The sequence below is a fragment of the Cotesia glomerata genome, linkage group LG5 (assembly GCF_020080835.1).
Source record: "Cotesia glomerata isolate CgM1 linkage group LG5, MPM_Cglom_v2.3, whole genome shotgun sequence".
In the NCBI taxonomy this organism is placed as follows: domain Eukaryota; kingdom Metazoa; phylum Arthropoda; class Insecta; order Hymenoptera; family Braconidae; genus Cotesia; species Cotesia glomerata.
The window spans coordinates 9,151,389-9,176,698 of record NC_058162.1 but is presented as its reverse complement, the minus strand read 5'-3'; the positions used below and the strand labels follow the sequence as shown (position 1 = coordinate 9,176,698).

General features: G+C 33.1%; 1 protein-coding gene and 1 long non-coding RNA gene across 8 annotated transcripts in view; one reads left to right on the top strand and one right to left on the bottom strand.

Moving 5' to 3' along the window:
• The window catches only part of LOC123265137 (tetraspanin-5), a 160,992-nt gene that overhangs the window by 95,236 nt on the left and 40,446 nt on the right, over nt 1-25,310 (top strand). For all 7 annotated transcript variants that reach the window (XM_044728791.1, XM_044728785.1, XM_044728792.1 and 4 more), the window contains one exon: nt 14,541-14,661. In XM_044728791.1, the coding sequence (XP_044584726.1) occupies nt 14,541-14,661 (121 nt within the window). The remainder of the gene's footprint in view (nt 1-14,540; nt 14,662-25,310) is intronic.
• On the bottom strand, nt 4,146-24,982 carry LOC123265174. Its single transcript, XR_006509517.1, has 3 exons — nt 24,729-24,982; nt 4,858-4,863; nt 4,146-4,156 (listed from the first exon to the last, which is right to left on the bottom strand). It is a non-coding gene; the product is annotated as an uncharacterized LOC123265174 (long non-coding RNA).

The window sequence follows — 25,310 nt, the reverse complement described above, 5'->3', positions numbered from 1 at the left end:
AGCTTTCAGAGTCGTTGCATCTGAGTTCTTTTTATGTAAGCTTGCCCACCAATTTTTATCTTTATTTTTAACTTTATACAAACCTATTTTCATTCATTTCCTCCGATGGGATGGTTATATTTATTTTAGTTTTCCCCGTCGATATCCCTTTATCTCCGATTCAAAGCCTCCTTGCTCTCCTTTGCTTCACGCTCAAAAACTAAAGCCTGTTTTTACTCACTAAAATGTAAATCTAATCCTCAAGGCGTCAATCAAATCCTTAATCCACCCACGTACCCAAATTTATTTATCTTAAATTTTTTTTTATTATAATTCTCTCGCCTCCTCAATCTAAATATTTTCATACCCTCCCTTCGTTCTTTCTCTTCTAACATTATTGAGTCAGACATTCGCACCCTACTTGAAAAAAAAATATCACCGCTCCGGTAATTTATACGGAAAATTTTCTACGCGACAGAAGACAAAAAAATATCCAAAATGAATCAAAAAAAAGAAATTTTTTATCTTTTTATAAAGAATTAGCATTTATATTCTCACCTGGTAGTTAATTTAATGCTCACCCTCGTATTTATGAAGGAATAAAAAATTATTATACTTTAAGGGGAAAAAAAACATGGAAAGTCGGAAAGTCGGCGGATTAAAAGGTTTGAGCTCAGCAATTTTCTTGTTTTATTTATGCATTAAAAGTTGTAAGACGCTGCACTAATACTTATAAAAAATTGTGCTGGTTTATTATTATATATTACATATTATACGTTATATATATCCATTATATGTATATATACATGAGAGTAAGTACATGAGCTTGTTTTCCAGTGCAAGCTCACTTATCTATCTTGCTGTACGTCAGGAACACATGAATTATTATTAATCGGTAAACCATGGTTGGTTGTCAGGCGTTTGCAAATTAGCGCGCCTACGATTCAGACTTATTATATATGTATGTATAAATATGTATCCATGTACTACATTATAACCTTTCATGAATATTCATTACTGTTTACATGTACATAATTCTCTCCTACCATGTAATTATCAGTCTGACATCTACATTTTTCTTTTTAATCGGATTTACATTTGTAAAAGATTTTTTTTATTAGATGCATAATTTCAAGGGATTTATGAGTATTATAATATATATGATTGCTTTAAGTACTAAGAAATTTTTAATTAATAACGGAGAAAAATTTTAGGGGTCTACAATTTGTTACGTAAAGAATTTTTCTTTACATATTTATTAATTATAAAAAAATCGAGTATGATTTTATTTGAATTTTGACGATTGTAAAAGATAATTCGAGTGCGGTCATTAAGTGTCTCGTTCGATCGTTGTAAAAGGCCCAGGAAAATTCTCGTGAGTAGTCTGGGGCCCAGGTACATTAAAGAGATTAAATAGATGAATGGGAGTTTTGTTATACGTAAGCAAACTCACTTATACTTAAAATAAGAAATACTTAAGTAATGACAAAGAACATTAGATAAAAGATTTATTCTAAACCAAAAGATTTTAGAATAACTTAATTACAGAATTTTAGTGTTGAGATAAATATCGAAATAAATTTTAATAATGCAATTTCTGAAATAATTTTTAGATAATGGAAATTAAATATGAAATGAGAAACAAATAAAAAAATAGAACTTGAAAGTTAAATAATTTAAAATAAACAAATATTAAACAATTAAATTCTAAAATAATACAACCAATTTATAAAACGACAAAACAGAAATATTTCTACTAATAAATAATTAAATTCAAGAAAACTTAAGAGATGCTAGATTCGAGTACATATTTATTCATACGATTTAAATAAATAAATTAATGTGGACAGTACAAATGTATGTCTTTGTCTATGCGTAAATGCGCTTACGTATACACAAACACATAGATGAATAATAGAACATAAGAGTAAGTGAGAAAGTATGTTGCACTCTGACCCAAGTAGAGGGACTCATGCAACATTTGTAGACAAATTTAAGAGAGAGGGTAAGGGCTCAAGAAAATAGACAAATAATTGGACATTTGTTTCCACCAATAAGTGGAAATTAGTAACGCCCTAAAATTCGACACCTCGCAATTGTCACCAAAAAAATCTCTCTCGTTGTCCTGACGTCCTAGTGTTAACATCGTACATAGCTTAAATAAGTCTCAATAGACCACGTGTAAATCTATTGTATAGAAAGTAAAACATTTGTAAAGATAAAGTAAAATCGTAAAGTGAAACCAACTAAAACAAATTAAATCAACAAGGTTCATCAATTTTTTATCAGGTATATTTTAAATTATTAATATTTGTGAATTTAGTAATATTGTAAAATAGTCATATTAAAGAAAAAGTGAACTTCAATCACTGTGTAATAATTGTAATTATTGTAAATTAACTAATGATAATAATTTTGGATTTAAACAATATATACATATTAATGTATACATATTTAATACATGTATTAAAATTATTCAACTACATCAATTATTCAAACAAACCTATCATTCTCAATAAATTAAAACTCGGAAGTTCCCGGTCTATTAGTCTAACACGCTAGGGCCGAATACTTAAACACATTAAATATTTTAAATGTAAAATTAATTAATTACCCTAAAGTAATTTTTTTTACATAACAATTTTTTTTTCTTTTTTTAACTTTCCGCTAAGAAAATTACCGATTTTTTTTTGTATATTCAGCCAATTTTTCGGTAATTTTAATAAGAGTTTTTTTTACCGTACTGTGTATGACAATATAATAAGTGTATGACTTAATATAATATCTTCAGATTAGGCCTAATGTGGTATAATAGAACCATATATATATTTTCGACCAAAAATAGTATTAAAAATCTCTAACAGAGGGCGCACGATCGCTGAATCTTCTCACTAAAAGAGACTTAAATTGTAAGATAAATGATTTTTTACACTTTCTAAAAAACTTTTCTATCACTGGTTTTTACTTTAATCAATTATTAAAGCAATTTTTGTTTAAATTATAATGTTAAGATATTTCTAGAAGAAATAAAACATTGAAAAATTTTATGAAAAGCTTGTTTATTTTTCTAAATAAATTAATATGGCCATGTATAACCAGATCAAACTATATCAGAATATTTTTTCACTGGGCCAAATATTATTTAAAGCAGATATACAGAAATTATTATATATTCTTCATAAATTTAATATTCTGGCGAATACTCGGGAAAAATGATAAACTCAATCTTTTATTTTAGCTCGGTTACTCAAATGAACCATTGAAAACATAATTTTACCATTAAATACTCAGAAGTTATTTAAAAATCCATACTATACCGGAAATAATTATTATTTCAAGATTTTTAATTTTAAATTCACCTCGAATATTAAATATTATTTCAGTAATAATGAAAATAGAGGTAATTTAAATAGCATAAAATTAATATGCATCTTTAGATAATTGACGCTCAAAAAATTATTTTTGTTCTATTTGTGAAATGCATACCTGGAAAAGCTGTTGGACGAAAGCTCCATCCACAGCTAAATATTCATAAGAGATTTTTCGTGGCTGCATAATTCTGCATAAAATTATCATTCGTAAACGACTCAATATTGTTATAAGAAAAAAAAAATTTATATTACAAAGGTAACAAACGCTTGTGAAAACAATAATAAGTTTTTATTTGAATGGCATTATTCTCAATCACAATTATTTTTCTCCGCGTTTTTATAAGTGTAAACGCGTTCATTTAAATTATCTTTTACTTATAGAATTTTAATAATGCAAATATAATATAAATAAATAAATAAATTTATCGCCAACAAAGAAAAGTTAATTTGTGTAAAGCAAAATTGAACCGACAGAGCATACTAAATTAAACGAATGATATTTCCTCTGTAGTAATACAACCAGAAATCGACGTTGAAAACTTTAGTTTGTCTGAGTTTAATTGAGCTAAGAACTTTCCGTCTTCCATTTGTCCATCTCCTCTTCTGTTTACTTTGTTTATTTTCTTGCGTTTTGTTTACAACTTTATAAACCAATTTCATAATTATTCACTTCACCATCTCACATCTCATCTACTTACATTAATGGAAAAAATTCAAGATGAAAAATAAATTTTAAAGTTAAGTAATAAAACCTCTCAGCAAAATAATGAAAAGCTGGAAGAAAAAATTTTAAGTTTTTACTATTACTATTATTATTATATAAATATAAAAATGGATTTGTTCAGGTGGTAGTGTAAAATGGTTGTTGAAAGTGCAATATTAATCTTGTCTATTCTTTAGTTTCTTACATTGAAATTGGTGTTATTAAAGGTAATAGCTAAAGTTGCGGACTTTATTACACCAGATTCTCTTACAAGTTATGACTTATTGCAGCAATTCGTTGGTAACTAATATCCACGTGCGTCTTTTTATGGTTCGTGAAACACATTTCCGAGAAAAAATTTTTAAATAATAATAATAATAATAATGATCATAATAAACTTGAGCTTAATTGATCCTAGAATGAACGTGTGCAAAGAAATTAGAATAAAAATAATTTCAAAAGCTGTAAAAATGGTTACTTTTTCTCCATTCACTCAAGTTTACGATCATGCAGGTCGCGACTACACTAAAAAATCAAGTTTTAACATTATTCATCCAACCACGTCAGCGGCAGCTTTGGTTACAAACGAACTGAAAACTAACCGACAGAACTGAGCTCTTTTGGGGTTTACTTTAATAAATCATGCAATGTTTTACGGTGACGGCTTGCTAATACTTTTTTGTTTTTAAGATAGAAAGTTTTTTGCTTCAAGGTGCCAACAAAAAATTATACGAGAGAAATTTATCGAAAAATTTATTACTAACAAAAAATATTAACATTACTAACAAAAAATATATTACTAACAAAAAACTTATGATATAATTATTAATCGATTCGTGATTGATTCAGAATTCTTGAATTTCTTGAAAAGTTAAAAAATTTTGAATTGATAAAAATTTTTTGATTAAAAATTGGTCAAATTTTTTTGTTAACAGTTTTTAAAATTTGCTTTTGAATCAAATTAATTTTTTTATCAGTGCAAATATAAAATGCAGTGGATCTTTAAAAGATTTTAAGAAAATACCACTAAAAATTTTCTAAAAGAAATTACCAAAGAAATAATTCAAATTTTTAATTAAATCTGCACTTTTTTAAAAATTGTATTCATAATATCTTAAAAGACAATTTTTAAAAATTCCTATCCGAGCTTCACAAAAAAAAAATCAGGAAAACGGTTGACCGTAAAGGCCATCCCTGCAACTTTCCGCTAATTCCGTTAATATCTGGCCGCATTTTTTGAGCTCTTCGTGCTCAAAAATACAATCTGTGTATTGTTTTGAGCTCTTTGAGCTCAAAAAGATACCTTTTCTATGCTTTTGAGCTCTTTGAACTCAAAAGTCTGATAGAAGTTTCATAGAACACTATTTTTTGAATTTTCAAACCGCAATAACTTTTGAATGAATGAACCGATTTTTACGCGGTTGGCGGCATTCTACGCAGTTTTTGAAGCCTCATAAACAATTCTTAAGTTTCGATTAGTCAAACTAGAAATTTCGGAGTAACTCTGAAAAAACACTTTTTTCGGTTTTCTTTCGTTCACGATATCTCTCGAACGAATCAACCGACTTGACCGGATTGGCGGCGATCGGCGTGGTTTTTCAAGGTTGAGAGCTGATTAGTTTTTGGAATCGATTGGTAGAGCCATTTAAAAGTTATCCCAAAAAAACCACTTCTAAAAAAATTTTTTTTCCAATTTTTTTTTAGATTTCTCCAAATTTCTCAAAATCTATCGGTCCGAATCTTAAATTCAACAAAACATTACCAAAAATATTTTTGTTCCGCTTCCCGACTAGAAATTTTAATGTAAGACCTATTGGGCCCTCGTTGGGTTTCCTAATAGGGACCCCACATGGGGATGTCACGCAAAGTCCTATGCGGCCCTCATTGGGCAATCCCTCTCAGGTCCCAATGGGGAAATCCCCATCAGAGCCCAATCTAAATTTTGAAAGAAAAAATATTATGATTTTCGAAAAGATTAAAAGCAATCAGAACCATATACTCATATTATATTATGATCTCGTTAGTAAATTTAATTTGAATTGAAATGAAATCGTTGATAGAAAAAATCCTTGTCGTGAGTTGGGCTCGAACTTGCGTCTTTTGGGTCCTCAGTCCTTGACGTTACCGCTGGTCCAAGCAGGAGTGCTGATGAGAAAATTTCCTATCTCGTATACATGAACTTTACCGGTTGACTGAGACATTATTCATGTTATGTTCAAGCTTTAAGAAATTGTTTTTTTTTTTTTTTTATTTATCAACTTTACTGACGTGAAAATAAAATTTTTGTATAAATTAAATAAAAAATTTAAAAATAAAAAAAAAAAAACGACTGAAAAATGTAAAAAAATTGAAAAAATCAAAAATAAAATACCTTAAAAATGTCCGATTAAATTTGGAATCCCCCTTATACTAACACAAAAATTTTTTTTTTTGAAAATTAAAATTTTTTTGGAATGCAAGTTATTTTTTAAAATTTTAATGTATGGATAAAAATTTAATTATGAAAAAGTTTAATTTTTTTTACAATATAAATTCTTTTGCAAATGTGAATCCTCAAAAGTTAGATATTTTTCAAAAATTGAATTCTTACATACTAACAATACTAATAATAATAATGTTTTCTCACTTTGAGAAAATTCTTCTCTTGAATATTTGATACTCATTTTATATTATTTTAGCGTGCAATTATACATATTAAATGAAAAAAAAAAAAAGATTCAATATTATATGATCTTCCCATTTGACATGTTGATCAATAAAAATATTAATGAAAATTTACTTCTATCGAGATATTTAATTTTTTGGAGCAAGAGAGAAATTTTCTCAAGGTAAGAAAATTTACTTCTATCAAGAACTAAATTTTTTAGAGCAAGAGACTAAATTTTTTCAAAACAACAAGATTTTCTTAACTGAAATAAATTTTCTTGGATCAAGATACTTATTTCTTTAATAAGCAAGAAAATTAATTTTATTGGAATAAGTGAAATTTCTTGTGCCAAAAAAATTTTTTTGTTTCGCTCAAGAAAATAATTAGGAAGAAAAATATTTTCTTGGCTTAAGTGAACCTTTTTTTCTGTGGAGTATTTGAATTTAATCTCGAATTGATCCCAAATTAATCTGGAATAACTCCGCTAAAAAAACTTCGGATTCACTCTATACGCGAATCGTTTAATTACTTTACTCCAAAACTCCGAGTAATGGGATTAAATTTTAATTTGGATTAAGATTTACTCCGAATTCATCCCAATTTTTTAAAATGTATTTTTAATCTCGTAAAATTAAATTTTTTAAAATATAAAGTTATGTAAAATTTGATAAATCTAAATTTTGTAGTTTTTATTTAACAATGTTGGATGAATTTTTTTCCTAATTATTTTCTATACTTAACGGCTAATTTTTATTTTTATTTCTAATTAATTTACAATGAATACATGCTAAGAATATAAGCTCACCAGATCTTTGGGTGATTGATTTTTTATATAAATAAACGATTGTCTAAATTTAAAGATTATTTATTCATGTATTCCAATTGGATCCTACTACGAGCCCAGTTAGGAAAACTCATCGATGCCTTATTTACATTACGTTGGGAAAATCCTCTTCGGTCCCACACCGATCCCACTTAGGAAAACTTAGCAATTTTATTTTTATTTTTGGTTAGGTTATCCCTCTTAGATCCCACACAGTTCCCACTGGGGAAAATTTAGAAATTTTATTTTTTTTTCCGTTGGGTTATCCCTCTTAGGTCCCACACAGGACCCTATTGGGAAAAACTGAATAAAAATTTTTAATTTTACGTTGGGATTTCCCATTTAGGTCCCACACAGGGCCCTATTGGGAAAAACTGAATGAAGCTACTCATTTTTGCATTGGGATTTCCCATTTAGGTCCCACACAGGGCCCTATCGGGAAGAACTGAATAAAAATTTTTATTTTTACGTTGGAATTGCCCAATTGGGGGCGAATTAGGCCCTTATAGGGATTTCCCAATTGGGCGTACCTCTTCGGGACCCAATCAGGTCCAGATGTATACGCTGGGTAATCCCAAAGTAGTTTCTAGTCGGGTTGGATAACAAATTAGAGTTTCCGTCATATCCAAACTTAACTCATCCTAACCGATTACAATCAATGATCATCCGAACAATAAAGCGTAATCCCGACCAGAAATTTAAGTTCGGTGGTGGTTCGTTTCGAATTAGGCATGCCGAATTCCAAGTTCGCGCCGAACCAGGAAGCCAAAGTTGGCCCACGTCCCGGAATTAACGCAGTCGCGAGTTTAGGCCTAACTTGGCTTCTGACTTAGGCGGTGGTTTGGAAACGACACTTGCTGGTGACTATCCAAGCCTCATTCGGTCCGAATTTGGCTACCTAACTAGGCAGCAATTCCGAAACTAAATTCGCACGGAAGAATCCAAGTTGAATCCTTTTTTTGTTTTTAGCTATTGTTATTATAAAGCAAAAATTAATAACAATGAATGCTTATTTTTTTTAATTTACTTTTTAAATTTTAAATATAAATATCGACTTTAGGACAAAATTTTTTAAATATTAAGTAAATAAAAAAATTTTTTTTTTTTATTTAGTATTATTTTTTTTATATTTTCGGTCATTTTTTTCGCTTTTTAGGGTTTTTCTTACTATGAAGAAGTTTTTTTTGATTGGTCGATTTTATGGGTCAAGGGGGAAGGAGATGATGGAGTTAGATACATTAGTCACACACAACACTTAAATTTACCTCACACTCGCCTTAAGTATAATTATAATTAATAATTATTAATTGTTAAAAATTTTACATGTCGAACGCGAGACTCGAACACTGTACCCGGCGCACGAGAGCCCTATACCATACCGCGACGCTACACCGATGATGAGCGACCTCTTGCCTCAAGATACTTATAAGCCCGACACTTCGGCAAACATTCGGTTATCGTTGCAACGGTCGAGTTAGGAATTCCGATATTATACCTAAGTGAGGACTTGCCACAGACTTACCTAGTCAAGTTTCATTTTGATAGACCAAGCTTCAGAATACCTTTAGTTACTGTTCGGTAAGCTTTTGGTTACCGTTATCTCGTATCAATTTGGCAATTCATGGCGTACCGAACTTAGGCATTGCCACAGTTTTGCCTAAATGGGCCCGAGCTTGGTGAACCAAACTTCGGTAAACCTTTGGTTACCGTTATTTCGTACTAATTAGGCAATCCATGATATGCCGAACTATTACGAGATTATTAGGCAATGCCAAACTATTACGAGATTACATCGAATGTGGAATTCTTTTGGTATACCAATGTTCGGCTTGCCTAATTTAAAACAAATAAGATCCGAATTGGGCTAGCCTAAGTTCGGAAAGCCAACTTCGCCCCTAACTGATTTTTCGGCATGCCTTACTAAAATTCTAGTCGGGATAATAATAATTTGTTTGTTTTGTTAAAACCGAGGATTTTATCGTATTTTAGCGGCGATAAATAAACAAGAGCATAAATCTATACTATTATAGCGAAATCGATATCGAAGGGCCACAGATAAAAATAATAATATAAAATAGGAATGTGATTGTGAAACAAAATGGCATGGGCATATAAATCAGTTGGCATGTCATGAACAACTGCCCGAGTACAGTGCATGTATGAAGTGCTGAGTAATTAATTTAAAATCAATTGACTTGATCGTTTTGTCACGATCTCGGGTTTCTGGTCTCTGTTCTCCGTAGGGGAAAAATAATATTCTGTCCGACACATCGACAAGTTTGAATCGAATGTAAAATGACATACGCTCGAATTGACTTCGCCAGCCGGAAATATAAACATTATACAGAATAATACAATAGATTTCGTCATGACAAATAGAATGGATTTTATTTTATTTATCGTATCTAGTAGTGTCGCGTATTAACAATTGAAATTATTATTATTGTTCTATATGGAGGTCTATAAATGGAAATAATGAGGCCAATGAGACGCCGAGGGTAGTTCTATTCTACGTCATCACGTAGTTGTCGTAGTTGTTCAGTACACCCGAAGATAATCGAGTTACACTATCGACCACTCCTATTTAGAGCTGCTGAGTATAGTAAGCCTATAGTCACTTTTAATTAATGCAATTTGCAATGCCTTTAGTTCGGTGCAACACGTGCAGATTATCTGCTAAATCTTTCTCAATCCTATACTATCTGCAAATTAGAATACAAAATTCCATTCTATGGCCCCCGTCTCTCTCTCTCTCTCTCTCTCTCTCTCTCTCTCTCTCTCTCTCTTACGGTCTCTGTAGATGTAATTTATAAATTTTGTATTTTCATCAGTATAAGTGGATTGCCGGGAACCTGATAACGACTGTTTATTACTCATATTACCACCCTCAATCTTCGCTATACTGATTAAGGATCATAGTTTAATTTCAATTAAATTGGAAATTATAATTAAGATGCTGGAAAAATTTTTATCATTACTTTTTAAGTTATCCTCATTGCTTATTTTCGGTCTATAATTTATTTAAGAAATAAACTTACCGAAGCGTAATTATCAATTTTAAATTACTCGCTCAATAAAACAACAAAGTTTATTTCAAGATAATCGCTCGTTACTGAAATATTGAGAACTTTAACTCTGAAACTTTGAGTGTTGATCGAAAGAACTTATTTATAAAAATTTAATTTATTGATAGACACATAGCTGATAAATTTCTCTTTCGTAAGATTGAAAAATTTTCGCTAATGATTTATTAAATAAAATAAAACGTAATATATTTATGAGTTTGCTTGGTCATAATTTTTTATGTTTTTTAGTTTTTATAAAAATTGAAAATATATTTCAAGGAAATTTTAGAAATTGATCAATTTATGTCATACATGCATAAACCCATAAGTATTTTTTTTATTTTATAAATATTTTTATGAAGGCAGTGCCAAATAGTTTTATTTTTCCTCGCAGTTTTACAAACGTAGCTCCAATACTTCTGACCTCTGACAACCTTAATCCTTTTGCCGATGATCTTAGTAGAAATTTTTTTTTCTTTATTAAATAAAAACAATAAAATAGTTATTCATTTAAAAATTGTAAAATGCGTATTAATTAAAGATTTAAAAATTAATATAATCTTTTTCCATAGTTTTATGTAACAAATAAATTTTAATACTTAAAAAAAATTGTCTCAATATTGTTTCTTATTTCTACAAGTAACACTTTTTGATATATTTTCTGAAAAATAAAAATTAGGAAAACGGTTGACCCTGAAGGCCATCCCTGCAACTTCCCGCTACTTTCGTAATTAAGCGGTCAAAATTGTACTTATTACAGCTCGAAGAGCTCAAAATATAATTTATGTGTCATTTTGAGCTCTCCGAGCTCAAAAGTCTGATAGAAGTTTAAGAAAACACTATTTTTTGAATTTTCAGACCGCAATAACTTTTGAATGAATGAACCGATTTTCATGCGGTTGGCGGCATTCGACGCAGTTTTTTAAATTCTATAATACATTTTTAAACACAAATTGATAAGACCGAAAGTTTCGGTGTAATTCGAAAAAAACAAACATCGACGTGGTTTTTTGATGTTGAAAGCTGATTAGTTTTTGGAATTGATCGGTCGAGCCGTTTGAAAGCTATTCAAAAAAAACCACATTTGGAAAATTTTTTTTCGCAGTTTTTTTGAGATTTCTCAAAATCTATCGGTTCGAATCGGTCCAACTTGTATTCATAATCTAAGTTTAGTCGAACCCTTCCAAATGGCACCAACCGCGATCAAATCAATCAAGCCGTTCAAAAGTTCCCGATGAAAAAAGTTTTTATCTAATTATATATGATCATATATAATTATATATAATCATACATGAAATCATATATAATCATACATAATTATGTATAGGATCATATATAATTATATATAAGCCTATATATAATTAGATTTGACCATACCTGGTTGTTATAACCCCATATATAATCATATATGAGTATATATATGATCAGATCTGATCATATATAAATCTACATATAATTAGATATGATCATACCCGGCTGTTATAGCTCGAGCTATAATTTTTATACGCCCTTATGGCATCTATAACGCGACATTTTTAATTTTTTTTATTTAATATATTTAATGGCAGATTTACGGTATAAATTATAAAAAAAATGCCATTCGGCCTCACCAGAAATGGAAGGTAAAATTCATGTGATATGAGATTTTCTTTATTCATGTTATTTAATTTGTTGAATAAAAAATGTTTATATAATTTTTAAATTTTCAATCCGCAATAACTTTTAAACGAGTTAACCGATTATCACGTAGTTGACCACAGTCGATGCAGTTTTTTTGAATTCTATGATGAATTTCAAACCGTGAATTGGTCAGATAAAAAATTTCGAAATTTGTTTAAAAAAAACGCTTTTTTCCATTTTTTTTTTTTCCAAATTTTTAACACGGACGGTGTGAAAATCACACTAAGTGTAATGTTGAATTTGAACGGTGTGAATCCTAAATTTTACACCACCAAGCGTGTAAATGTATTTCCTGAAAATTTATCATTAATTAATTAATTTGATTGATTAATTTCAGACTTGTACGATATTAAATTATAAATATAAACATGTAGAAATAAATATTTAAAAGTATGTTTTTTTTTTTTTTTATATTATGCTATTTTAAAGAGTAAAATCATTCCAACGTAAATCTTAATATCATTGGAAAGTCTGCAACAAGAATGTTAATATTCAAGTTGTTAAAAATTTATTTAATTATACGGTGGATTATATATTAGAGTCTATTGGTAAAAATGCGAATGTTTATAGTGTTAAATATATTTTTATATATTTTTAAAGATATAAGCTCATCCGATGTTACACTGATCAAGAATCTTCATTTAAGTACCCACATCATTTTTTCATATATTTATATATATTACATATATGTATAAATGAAAAATATAGCAAAATGCATGTGAATACTCAAATGAACGCTCTTGATGAGTGTAACATCGGGATGAGCTTATATCTTTAAAAATGTCAATAGTTCACAAGATACAAGGTCATTTCGTAATTATTGATATTTTTAAAGATATAAGCTCATCCCGATATTACACTCATTAAGACCTTTCATTTGAGTACCCACATGCATTTTGATATATTTTTCGTATATACATATATATAATATATATAAATATATGAAAAAATGATGTGGGTACTTAAATGAAGATTCTTGATGAGTGTAACATCGGGATGAGTTTATATCTTTAGAAACGTCAATATTTAAAAAAGTACAGTGCAATTTAACAAAAGTCATTATTTAAGAAAGCAAAATTTTATTTATTTATAGTTCACAAGTCACGGCAGTTACATAGAGACTGCAAGGTTGCTAGTAATAATTATTAAATTTTCAAAGTTATAAATAATAACACGGAATCGTGTAAACCCGTAAATTACACCATGTTAAATTTACACGAGTGAAAATTTCACACTTACACGGCGGTGTAAAAGTCCCGAGGTCCGACTTTACACCGAAATTTTTTACAGTGTATGAGTGATTATACATGATCAATGATCATTGATCATACATAATCATATCTGTTCATATATAATCAGATCAAGTTATGTATGATTAGACCTGGCCAATTTTTGGATCTGATCATATATAGACGATTATGCATGATTATATATGATTAGACAAAATCTTATTTTATCGGGTTATGAGAGGTTTACATACACACACACACACACACACACACACACACACACACACACACACACACACACACACACACACACACACACACACACACACACACACACACACACACACACACACACACACACACACACACACACAGACACACACACACACACAGACATCATCGCGAGAACAGTCAGGGAAGCTTCCTAGGACCTCAAAACGTTGAGATATGATGAAAACTCGATTTTCGAAAAACGGGGTGAAAACAATAACTTCCCGATTTTTGAAAATTTTCAATTTTCTTAGCGGGAAGTTAATAATTTATTTTTTAAAAAATCCTAAAAATTGCCACATAAAAGTTAATTTCAGTAACATTAAAGTAATTAATTTTATTCAATTAAACGTAGTGATGTTAATGTATTATTTTCTTACTTTTTATGTTAAGATTTATCAACAAAGCTCAAGAACAAAATAATTTTTATCAAAATTTAGTTAAATGTTCCATTGTTGTACTTTCTATAAAAATTAATATTTACAAACTTAAACTTGAGATAAATTTTTTGGAGTATCCATTAGTCATTTTATTTATAAAACTTCTCTCAGCAAATAAAAAATTTATTTTGGTTTAAAAACTCTATACTCTGATGTTTTTAAGATATAAATTAATATTCACACCGCTGAAAAAAAAACTCTGGATTTAAATCCTTCCATCTTTCTCAAGAATTAATAAATTAAGAAAATACCAAACTTGTAATAAAAAATAATAATCACTCTCAACCAACACAAGAAATAAATAAAAATAATCCAAAACTTTTGTTATTACAGTGGCTGGGCCTGGGTATAATGGCAGTTGGAGTTTGGGCATGGAAGGAAAAGGAAACGTTCAGCAATCTTTCCCGACTTACCAACGTGGCACTCGACCCGGCATTTATCCTCATTCTAGTCGGTAAGTACTTATATACCCTGAAACTGTACGTCTATATAGATTTACCGAATCCACCCCTAGGTATTTTTTCCCAATACAATAATAGCCACTCGGAGTTTTGAAAAAGTCGGATATGCCACGATCGATAGCGGACCACGAGGGACTAAACGGAAAGACGGAGTTCCCCGGAACCAGACTGTCTTTCAATACTTACTCGCATCAACTACCCTCGAGAAACAAACTACCCTTCTCCTCCTTCCCCTTGGCCACCACAAACGCCCAGACTGTCTGTGTACCACAGATAGATAAAGATCCTATGTATAACTAACGCCTCGAGGACGAAGGAAAAGTGCGAGAAAATAAACGGCAACTGTTTTCACCCCCAAGCCAAACTGAGAAACTTGTCAAGTTCCGGAAGTACAGATTCTTGTTCCCGACTTCTTCTGCACCCGCAAGTCCCACCCTCGCCATTAATATATTAAGAGAAGTTGCTTCCATCCCCCTCGGCTTATTTAATCAACTATTCGATTTTTCCTTTGGTTTCTAATTTACTTACTTTGATTAACCATTTCATTTCATTGAGAAACCTCGTAGCCTCCAGATACCGGAAGGGGCGAATTTTCTGACCACTTTTCTCTCAACTTGAAAATAAAATCTAGAAGACAAAAGTACGTTCGGGGGCTCTTAATTTATAAATTAATCACGCAACGACTCAATTGCGGAAGCTCGAGGAGCTCTTTACTGAAGCACTCATATTTTCTAGTGAATTACTGTCCTCATTACTGACTTAATTTACTTCTACTGGTTTTTTATATGCACAGTAAAAAAGGGACGGAAAGAATTGTTATAATTTAAGCAAATAAATTTTATTAATAAATATTCTCAAGTGCTTTAAATTAGATTCATTGATGTCATTATAGAAAAAAGAAAGATCAATACTCATCCAAGAAACTGTCAATTAACTATTGACTATCGTGTTGAGAACTTTGTTAACAGGATAGGTCTTAAAAATCACGATTGATCTACCTGATTTTTTCTTTATGAGTTCTGAATTTGTCAAACACGGGACCCTTTAAAAAGTCACTTTTAAAGTTTTTTATATTGTCTAGTTTTGTTGAAAAAACTTTTAATATTTTTCAATAAGAAGATATATATGAAAAAAATTATGTGTGAAAATTACAGGAATGGTTATGCAAAAAATTAAAATTATTTAATCGGACATAATTCTTTATAAACCCTCTCAAAAGCCAGATCGCTTGACTTTTTCTAAAAAAATATCGGACAAGACTTTATTCACAAACATGCATACATACGTAGGTACACAGTTAAATTTCCAGCCAGGAAAAGTCAGCATGTCACTGTCTTAAAATCGGATTGGAATTGATAACGGCTTTCTCTTAAAAATTGTTAATTTTCAGAGCAACAAGAAACTAAAAATATGACTTAAGGTAAAAGCCCCAATAGATGATCATGTACCAGTATATGATCACGCCATGGATTTGTACACCTATATTTATGAATATAGATATACAAATACATGGAGTGACCATATACTAGTACGTGATCATCTATTGGGGCTTTTACCTTACACGTATGAAAAAATGTACACTGGAAAAAAAAATTAGCTTAATTAAAGAGCAAAATTCTTGAATCAAGAATAACATTTAAAATAATTTGATTATTTTATTTAATTTGAATGCCAAAGCAAAAGCCGAATGACAAAAATACAGAAAATTTGGAATTTAAGTACACGTACATACAGAGTATAAAAAATTATCGTGACATGTATATTAGTAGATTAATGTTAAGTGACATTATATAAGTAGATTAATAAAAAAAAATAAATCAATTATCTTTAATTAAGTTTAAAAATTTTCCCCGCTTTATTTTAGATTTTTAACTTTCCGCTAAGAAAATTGGAAATTTTCAAAAGTCGAGAAGTTATTGGTTTTACCCCGTTTTTCGAAAATCGAGTTCTCATCAGATCTCGACGTTTTGAGGTCCTAGGAAGCTTCCCTGAATGTTTTCGCGATGATGTCTGTATGTATGTATGAATGTATGTATGTATGTATGTGTGTGTGTGTGTGTGTTTTTTTTTTTTTTTTTTTTTCCCTTAGGGGGGGGGGGAATCCTTTTTACGGATTCTAGGCATAGTTGTTTGGCCTGACTATGTGGCGACTCGACGCAGCGTCATACTAAAACTCGACACTAACGCCCCCACCCACTAAACCCTAAACCCCTTTTCCTTCTTTCCTCTAATCCCTCATGGAAACCGCCGTCAGGCATTACTTCGTGAAGGGAGGATCTAGCTACTGCTCTTCCTTCTGGTGGCTAAGGTGTTAACTACCTTCCTTCTATCTTCTGCTATTTGCTCTTCTTCTTTCGGTGGAACGCAAGTCTTTAAAGACTCCTGTTGCAAACGTGTTGGTAGCGTTCCAGGCAGCTTCTGATGACAACATTGCTTCCACTAGTGAATCTGGTTGCATTCTCTGGTTCAGGATCCTCTCCAGTTCTTCACGCTGTGGATCGAAACGAGGACATACAAAGAAGACGTGCTCCGCGTCTTCAACAGCTCCTGGGCAGGACGGGCACTCCGAAGAGTCATCGTACTTAAAGTGGTGTAGATACTCTCGAAAACACCCATGTCCCGACAACATCTGCGTAAGATAGTAATTGACCTCACCGTGATTCCGGTTAAGCCAAATGTCGATCCGAGGTATGAGACGGTGCGTCCACCTACCCTTCTCTGCAGCATCCCATTGTAGTTGCCATCGGCCTATGCTCTTCTGCCGTTCTTCAATTCTAAGTTCTTCAGGGCTCAGTGCAGTTGACCTTTTTCGTTGGTAAAGGGCCCGTCTTTCCTCTGCTAGAACTCTAAGAGGTAGGGTTCCAGCAATGACGCACACTGCTTCTTCTGATATAGTGCGGAAGGCACTAGCTACTCGTAGGGCACTCAGTCGGTATATTGGTCCAGCTTTTCTCCATGATTCTTGGGTTTCCAGTGCATCAGCCCAAATGGATATTCCGTAAGTGAGCACTGATGTGACTTCTGATGACAATAGTAGCCTCCTGCTCTGCATTGGGCCTCCGATGTTAGGCATCAGCCGTGCGAGCCTAGCCCTCACTACTGACGCTTTGGCACTGACATGTTCCACCTGCTGCTTGAAATTGAGTCGTGCATCCAGCATCACTCCCAGATAACGGATAAATGGTTGTGATGTGATTTCTTGTTCTCCGACTCTCAACTTGATGGTTTCTACCGTTTTTCTGCTGGTGATGAGCACTGCCTCGGTTTTATGCTTGGCTAGTTGCAAGTTCATCATGTCCATCCACAAATTGACTCGTCTGAATGTAATATCAAATGCTATTTCTATCTCTTCGAGGTGCTTTGCGACAATCACGACAGCTACGTCATCCGCATATGCTACAAGTTTGACTCCCGTAGGCAATGCTATTCTCAGGAGGCCATCATACATGATGTTCCATATCAGAGGACCTAAGACTGATCCCTGTGGCACTCCTCCGGAGATTTCGTACACTTCCGTACCATTCGTCGTGTCATATTTCAGGAGCCTGTTCGTGAAGTAGCTCGCTACTATTCTGCGAAGGTATCCTGGTATGTTTTTTTATTCTAGAGCCTGCATAACGCAGTCCCAGTTAGCGGAGTTGAAGGCATTCTTGATGTCCAAAGCAGCCACCAAGCAGTATTTCTTCTTTCCACCCTTCCATCTCGTTCCGGCGATTGCATACTTGGCTATATCAACAACCAATTTGATAGCATCCAGAGTTGACCGTCCTTTTCGGAAACCAAACTGGTTCTCTGCTAGGAGTGAATCGACTAAAGCCTCTATTCTCTGATGAATTATGCGCTCGAATATCTTGCCGGCCGTGTCTAACATGCAGAGTGGTCGGTAGGATGACGGTTCTTCCGGCGGCTTTTTCCCCTTCGGAAGTAACACTAGCCGTTGCTGTTTCCACTTCTGGGGAAAAGTCCCTTCCTTCAGGCATGTATCGTAAACGTCCAGGAATAATGTCGGTGCTGCTGTGTGTGTGTGTGTGTGTGTGTTTTTTTTTTTCCCTTAGGGGGGGGAATCCTTTTTACGGATTCTAGGCGTAGCTGTTTGGCCTGGATATGTGGCGACTCGACGCAGCGTCATACTAAAACTCGACGCTAACGCCCCTACCCACTAAACCCTAAACCCCTTTCCTCTTTCCTCTAATCCCTCATGGAAACCGCCGTTAGGCATTACTTCGTGGGGGGAGGATATAGTGACTGCTCTTCCTTCTGGTAACTAGGTATTATTTTACCTTTCTTCTAGTTGTTGTCATTTGCTCTTTTTCTTTCGATGGAACGCAAGTCTATAAGGACTTCTGTTGCAAACGTGTTTGCGGCGTTCCAGGCAGCCTCTGATGACAGCATTGCTTCTACTATTGTCTCTGGTTGGATTTTCTTCTTCAGGATCATCTCCAGCTCATCGCGCTGTGGGTAAAATCGTGGGCACTCAAAGAAAACGTGCTCCGCGTCTTCATTGATTCCTGGGCAGGACGGGCACTCCGGTGAATCATCATGCTTGAAGCGGTGAAGATACGTCCGAAAACATCCATGTTCTGACAACATCTGCGTCAGATAGTAATTGACCTCGCCATGACTCCGGTTTATCCAAACGTCGATTTTCGGTATGAGACGGTGTGTCCATCTTCCTGTTGTCGCGGCGTCCCACTGCGATTGCCGTCGTGCGATGCTGTTCTGCCGTTCTTCAGCTCTGAGTTCCTCGGCACTTAGTGTGGTTGACCTCTTTCGTTGGTAAAGGTTCCGTCTTTCCTCAGCTAGAACTCTAAGCGGCAGAGTTCCGGAAATGACACACACTGCTTCCTCTGATATTGTTCGAAAGGCGCTTGCAACTCGTAGGGCACTCATACGATATATTGGTTCAGCTTTTCTCCATGAATCTTGCACCTCTAGTGCGTCAGCCCAAATTGATATTCCGTAGGTGAGCACCGATGTGAATACTGATGACAATAGTAGCCTCCTGCTCTGCTTTGGGCCTCCGACGTTCGGCATCAATCGTGCGAGACTAGCTCTCACTACTGACGCTTTCGTACAGACGTGTTCCACTTGCTGCTTGAAGTTGAGTCGGGCATCAAGCATCACTCCCAGATATCGTATATGAGGTTGTGATGTGATTTCTCGGTCACCGACATTAATCTTAATTGTTTCAACTTCTTTTCGGCTGGTAATAAGCACTGCTTCGGTCTTCTGCTTGGCCAGTTGTAGGTTCACTGTATCCATCCACTGGTTGATCTTCTCAAAAGTGATGTCAAACAGATGTTGAATCTCGTCGAGGTGTTTGGCGACGATCACTGCGGCAACATCATCCGCATACGCTACCAGTTTGACACATCTTGGAAGCTTCAGTCTCAGGAGCCCGTCATACATGATATTCCACAGAAGTGGACCAAGAACAGAGCCCTGTGGCACACCACCGGTTATATCATACTCTTTCGGACCATTCTTTGTATCGTATTTCAGCACTCTATCTGTAAAATAGCTAATCACTAGTCTGCGAAGATATGTTGGCACGTTCTTCTCGTCGAGAGCTTGCATGATGCAGTCCCAATTAGCGGAATTGAAAGCATTTTTGATGTCCAAGGCAGCCACCAGGCAGTACTTCTTCGTTCCACCCTTCCATCTAGTTCCTGCGACTGCCTCTTTGGCCGTATTAACAACCAGGTTGATCGCGTCCAGGGTTGATCGTCCTTTCCGGAATCCATACTGGTTGTCTGCCAAGAGTGGGTCGACTACTGCATCTATTCGCTGATGGATGATACGCTCAAATATCTTACCCGCCGTATCTAGCATGCAGAGTGGTCGGTAAGATGACGGTTCTTCTGGCGGTTTCTTTCCTTTAGGTAAAAGTACTAACCGTATGTGTGTGTGTGTGTGTGTGTGTGTGTGTGGGTGTGTGTGTGTGTATGTATGTATGTGATCCTTTTATAACTTTTGAACGGCCTGACCGATTTCATCACGGTTGGTGCCATTCGAAAGGGCTTGACCAAACTTAGATTTTGGATACACTTTAAACCAATTTGGACCGGTAGATTTTGAGAAATCTCAAAAAAACTACAAAAAAAAATTTTTTCAAATGTGGTTTTTTTGGAATAAGTTTCAAATAGCTTTACCGATCGATTTCTAAAACTAATCAGCTCTTAACATCAAAAAACCACGTCGATCGTTGCCAACTCGATCAAAATCGGTTAATTCGTTCGTGAGTTATCGTTGTCGAAAGAAAACCGAAAAAAGTGTTTTTTTGGAATTACTTCGAAATTCTTCGTTCGATCGATTTAAATTTAAAGATCCGTTATGAGGTTTCAAAAATTGCGTCGAATGCCATCAACCGCGTAAAAATCGGTTCATTCATTCAAAAGTTATTGCGGTTTGAAAATTCAAAAAATAGTGTATTATCAAACTTCTATCAAACTTTTGAGCTCTTCAAGCTCAAAAGCATAAAAAAGCTATCTCTTTGAGCTCGGAGAGCTCAAAATAACACGGAAATTGTACTTTTGAGCTCGACGAGCTCAAAAACAAAATAAGTGAAATGTTAAGGGTTTAGGTATGGAGTTAGCGGGAAGTTGCACGAATGGCCTTTAGGGTCAACCGTTTTCCTAATTTTTAACTTCCCGCTAAGAAAATCGAAGATTTTCAAAAATCAGGAAGTTATTGTTTTCACCCCGTTTTGCAAAAATCGAGTTTTCATTAGATCTCGACGTTTGAAGGTCATAGGAAGCTTCCCTGACTATACCCGCGAGGTTGTCACGGTGTCTGTATGTATGTATGTATGTATGTATGTGTGTGTGTGTGTGTGTGTGTGTGTGTGTGTGTGTGTGTGTGTGTGTGTGTGTGTGTGTGTGTGTGTGTGTGTGTGTGTGTGTGTGTGTGGAAGTATGTGTGTGTGTGTGGAAGTATGTGAACCGCTTATAACTTTTGAACGGCTCATCCGATTTTATCGCGGATGGTGCCATTTGAATAGGCTTGGCCAAACTTAGGTTTTGAGTATAATTTGGACCGATTCGGATCAGTAGATTTTGAGAAATCTTAAAAAAACTAAGAAAAAAAAATTTTTCAAATGTGGTTTTTTTTGGATAACTTTTAAACGGCTCTACCGATCGATTCCAAAAACTACTCAGCTCTAGACAATAAAAAACCACGTCGATCGCCACCAAGCTGGTCGAAATCTGTTAATTCGTTCGAGAGATGTCGTTAACGAAAGAAAACCGAAAAAAGTGTTTTTTCGAAATTACTCCGAAATTTTTGGTTTAATCAATTAAAACCTGAAAATTTTTCATGAGGCTGATAAAACTGCGTCGAATGTTGCCAACCACGTGAAAATCGGTTGATCCATTCAAAAGTTATTGCGGTTTGAAAATTCCAAAAGTAGTGTTCTATGAAACTTCTATCAGACTTTTGAGCTCGAAGAGCTCAAATGCATAGAAATACTATCTCTTTGAGCTCAGCGAGCTCAAAATATCACATAAATTATATTTTGATCTCAAAAATCTCAAAAACGTCATAAGTACAATTTTAAGCGCCCAGGTATGGAATTAGCGGGAAATTGCAGGGATGGCCTTTAGGGTGAACCGTTCTACTAATTTTTTCTATTTGATTCACGATGATCAAACTCTTCAAAATGATAATTTTTGGTCAAAGAATTTTGCTATTGAATCAACTTAATTTTTTTATCAGTATGTCGCAGATTGACATTTTAACAGGTTGGTTAAAAGTACAAAATATTCAAAATATTAAAATAATTTTGAGTAAAATGATAATTTGTCGGTTGGATATCGACTAATTTAAAAATGTTGATGGGCAATAATTAATAAAATTATCTGGCGATCGAATAAAAGATTATTCTTAACTGGCGAGTCTCTCGTAGAACTTATGCTCTCAGTAATGGTGTAGTATATTCTGCTCGGGCGAGTAAGATGTAATTTTCGAGGTGAAACTTGTGAAAAACTGGATAGTAATAAATTAACACCCGTTTGCAACGTTAACGGAGTACGTGCCGGGGTCGCGGACTTAGAGGACAAAGAGCACCGAGTGATACTCGGGCAGAAGAGAGAGACGGTTCGCCAGATAGAAAAGCTAAAGTAGCTGAACAAAAATGAAGTTACGAATATCAAAAAGTAAAACGAGCTTAACGACTTTAGAGATTAACTAACGAGCTTTAGAATTGCGTCTTTCTATACATATATATTGGTATATTTTACAAATAAAACCAACGAGACTTTAAGAAAAGAGGATTAACTGTAATTGTTCTTTATAATCGGGTTAACTTTTTTTGTCTTTTAATTTTTCTATTATACTTGAAATATTATGTGTTAATAATTTTAATTGTCTGATCATTCAATTATCTTTAGGAATAATTGTAATTTAAATATTTTGATAATTGTTTCTTTGAAAAAAATACAGGGATTATCGGTCCAACTTATTCTTTCACTCACTTTAAACGTCAATTCTTGAGCTTACAATTTTTAATTATAAAAAATCAGCAAATTTAGTCAAGAAAGTTTTCAAAAATTATAAAATAAATTTTATCTTACAGAGATATTAAGTTTTATTTTTTGAAATTCTACTGAAACTTGTGTGAAAATTCTAGGAGATTTTTTTTTTCTTTTTCTTTTAATCGAATAAATTTCTAAGCTCAATTAAAAATTTTAAAAACTTCTACGCCAAAAGAAAAATCAGATGAAAATGAATAACTAACAATAATAATAACTTTAACTTGTATAAAAATTAATTTTTACCTACTTAATTATTCGATAGCATTTTGACTTCACGGCAATCAATAAAATAAAAATGAAAAAAATCTAATTAGCGCGCAAATAAAATATAAATTTATAACACTGTTAATTAAAAAAAAATTTTAATTAAAAGAAAGATTGATCAATAAACCAAAATAATAAGGGTATTAATTAAATAGAATATTAAAGTAAAATTAATTATCTAAACTTGAGAATTCTGAAAGTACTTAGATATTAATTTGGTGATGTAAATGCTTCTCGTCAGCAGAACTTTGTAATCTCCTATCTAATCACACAAGTTTTGATAGCTTCTGTATAAATAATGTTAATTAAACGGCATTTCATTTAATCACTGACCCGAATTATTTATAATTAACTTCCGGTGATGGTGATAACAAAAATGTTTAATTTAAAGTTGGATAATTATTTGGGTCTATAGTTACAGGACATCGTTATCGACATCTGGAAGCAATTAAAGTTAATTAGCGGACCGTGATTTTCAATAAATTGATCATACACTTACACGATGTGAACATGACGTGCTAGCTTTATCCCCGCACTATACACCCTCTTAATGCTTGCATCAATGCACGCCCGCGTTTCGGGGTAAATCTCGTTCTTGAACGTACTCTACAACGTCAAACAAATGAATCTCATTTAATTTCTATTTAACGGACGTGTCATTGTTCCTCCTAAATTTGACTGTATTGATTCTCTGGTGGTACTTGTACTATATAATTATATCGCTTTTTGATACTTTTCTTTTATCTTCAAAAAGAATTTCGAAAATTGGATTTTTTTTGTATTTTTATTTTACAGTTAACTGGAATAAATTTTTTGAAAAAACCAAAAGTAACTTTTCTGATTGACTTAAGGTAGATGACCACCTTGAAAGGCTAAAAAATTTTCAACATTTTCAATAATTTTTTTTTCAAGCCCTGTATAAGATATTATAATGATTTTTTAAAACTTTTATTTGAAGCTTACAAAACACAAAAATACTTGATTTTTTTATTAATTTCATTTTTTAACAACTAGCCAAAAGGCGCCAAAATCGAGGCCACAAAAAAATGCTGTCCCGTGGCGGGCAGTTAATCTCAGGATTGGTGAATATGAAAAATAAAAAAAAACACGGCATCTTCAAAAGAAAAGTCCTTTACGAGACAGTCTACCACAATTTGATCTTATAAATTCACTTTCTGTTGAGACTTTTAAAACTAAAACGTTAAATTTTTTCCTAGATCTTGAAGAAATTATTAAAAATTAGGCTTGTTTATTTTGTTATGAACATTTTTCACATAGCCTGCATTGAAAATGCGAGTTTCAATGCCTGTTGAGCCAACCGAAACTAGTCAATTTCAGACCAATGCGACTGTTACCGGGCAGAAAATGATGATTTTCTGCCAGCGAGATGAAGTTGCTGCTTTATTTTCAATCCTATCAGAGTATCTTTTGTTTATTTTATACCTTTATAATTGTCATTCTAACCGTTAACTGTTCTGACATATTATAATTCTGTTACTAAGTACAAATAAGAATGACAATATAACAAATGACAATATAAAACTATTTAATTTACGAATAATCTATATATATATAAGAGATTCCCACCTATATATTGACTCATCACGATATCTCTGGAACCATAAGGCGTAGCGACTTGAAATTTGGTAGGAATATTCCTTTCGCCGAGTAGAGGTCAGCTAAGAACGGATTTTATGAAATTCCACCCACAAGGGGGGTTGCGGGGGCGTTAACAATAGAAAATTCCCATTTTTAACCTATAGCTCCTATCGACTTCAAATTTGGTAGGAATCTCCTATATGTGATGTAGAAATGATCTAAGAGCGGATTTTACGATAATCTACTCC